At 28.2% G+C, this 2039-nt stretch overlaps 1 protein-coding gene across 1 annotated transcript; it reads right to left on the bottom strand.

Moving 5' to 3' along the window:
* Nucleotides 1-354: 354 nt before the first annotated feature.
* On the bottom strand, nucleotides 355-1089 carry LOC107186699 (transmembrane protein 138). The gene is made up of 4 exons (XM_015574630.1): nucleotides 956-1089; nucleotides 811-883; nucleotides 544-718; nucleotides 355-461 (listed from the first exon to the last, which is right to left on the bottom strand). The coding sequence occupies exons 1-4, from the start codon at nucleotides 1087-1089 to the stop codon at nucleotides 355-357; spliced, it is 489 nt and encodes a 162-aa protein (XP_015430116.1).
* Between the last annotated feature and the right edge of the window lie 950 nt (nucleotides 1090-2039).

Raw genomic sequence — 2039 nt, 5'->3', positions numbered from 1 at the left:
CTCTAGCAACTTATATTTCCGTACTTGAATGGTAATGTAATGGTGTATATAGTATGTGTTATGTATGTTTAATATTAATTTAAATATGATACCCATATTTACGAACTCTGTACAAAGACTTTACACTTTATTTTTGTAAAATGTTAATACAACTGTAAAAAAGGTACTTTACAATAATAATTTTTATACTCTACATACATATGGATTATTCTTACATTAAGAAATTCACTCAAATATAATGATTGTTATTACCAAATTGCATAATTGATTCAAAGAAAGGTATTAAAAGTACATTTTTTTCTGCCATTTTATATTTTTATTATTTATATTACAAAGTAGAAATACAGAAATTGATTACGGAAGACTAAATTGGTTTTGTGCCCATACAGAAGTTTCATAAAACCTTGGATCTGCAATTCGGAGAGATGCTCTCTTATAGTAATAGTAATATAAAACTGCAACTTAAACATAGTAAAACATGAAAAAGGCTTGAACACGTCTGGCATATTATTCAGTTTATATTTTCATTTATTGATTTATTACCTCCTCTGTGCACTGAATAAAGAATATGAAAATTTATCGTCCAGTGATACGCAAGAGGTGACGACCAATGCATTTTAATATCCCACGTGTGAAGACTAATACTTAATATCATGTACGTGATACATAATATTAATGTTATACGAAATTTCATGTACAGCAACTGTATTAAACCTACCTATATAAAAATGTTATAAAAAGTTTTTAGAGTAGCACGTTATTTAAATATTAAATGTCAAATTTTTATTATGAATTTCTCTGAACAATTACCTGGAAGATGTAGGTGGAAAAGAAATTGACTAGTAGAATCGTCAGAGTTATAACAAGACAAAAATCTTGGATTCTTAAAAATAAAACGAAAAGAATATTAATTATGCATGGAATTTAATAGAATAAGATGCAAAGAAATACGTACACATAAAGAATTAATAAATTAACTGGACGTTGTCGAGAAAAGCTAGCAAACGAGTTGACGAAAATGTCGAAGAATAATATGGAGTACTGCACAATTGCAGTCACCAAGTACTTCTTTGTATTTAACGTACTCATTTAATGTGGGAGAAAAAAGTATTCAATTATATATCATAATTTGACAGTCACAATGTTGTATATAAATAGTCTCCTTATTGTATTGTTATGCTTTAAATGTTGCTATGACAACGTTTGAATTATATATGTATATATATATAGATAGTGAAGCGTGAAGTTAGGTTAGGTATATACAATCACAGCTGACTATTATTTGCATTCTTTTAACTCATACTACCTAGATATTTATTCCAAGAACAACTTTTAAATAAACAATAAATATTATCTGTTTAAAGGAATAAATACATATACTACTCCTATAAATATTCATTTTACTTTAAATTTATGTAATTAATCAGTTACAGAAAATTACATCAATCCAAGTACGACGATTAGTGTTATTTAAAACGTTTATTTTAACACAAAACAAGTGGAGCACACGTTCTTAGAATGAAATGTAAGTTAACGTAAACTTATATTTCTATATTTCTATATTTGCATACTCATTAGTGTCACTTTATTTTACTTAATTATGCTTTCTTTAATATTTTCAGGAATATAGAAACATGTTGGCCGGGCACAGATACTTATTACGCGCTGCGCCCAGCCGCGTGATTGTTACCAATATAATTGGTTATTACTCCGAAGTCGCAAGGATGCGCAAGTTCAGCTCTGACAGTTACATTCCTTGTACTATAGGCTATCTAATAATATAAATTTCAAGCATTCACCTCGATTCCGAAAAATGCAACACGCGATTAAGTACAATAGTCACATAATTTCTTGTATTTCTGTTATTTACAACTATTTATATACTTTAATAGCATAAAATGAATGCATCACTTCATTCTATAAAAGTAAATGAAAAATTGTTCAATATCTGAAGAGTGAATTTATACAAACTATTGACTTCTTAGTATCCGTGCGCTCAATATCTTTCTCTCTCATACAATCGCTACCTCTGTTAGTCT

This window comes from Dufourea novaeangliae, unplaced genomic scaffold (assembly GCF_001272555.1).
Source record: "Dufourea novaeangliae isolate 0120121106 unplaced genomic scaffold, ASM127255v1 scaffold84, whole genome shotgun sequence".
NCBI lineage: Eukaryota > Metazoa > Arthropoda > Insecta > Hymenoptera > Halictidae > Dufourea > Dufourea novaeangliae.
This window is presented reverse-complemented; position numbering and strand designations above follow the sequence as displayed.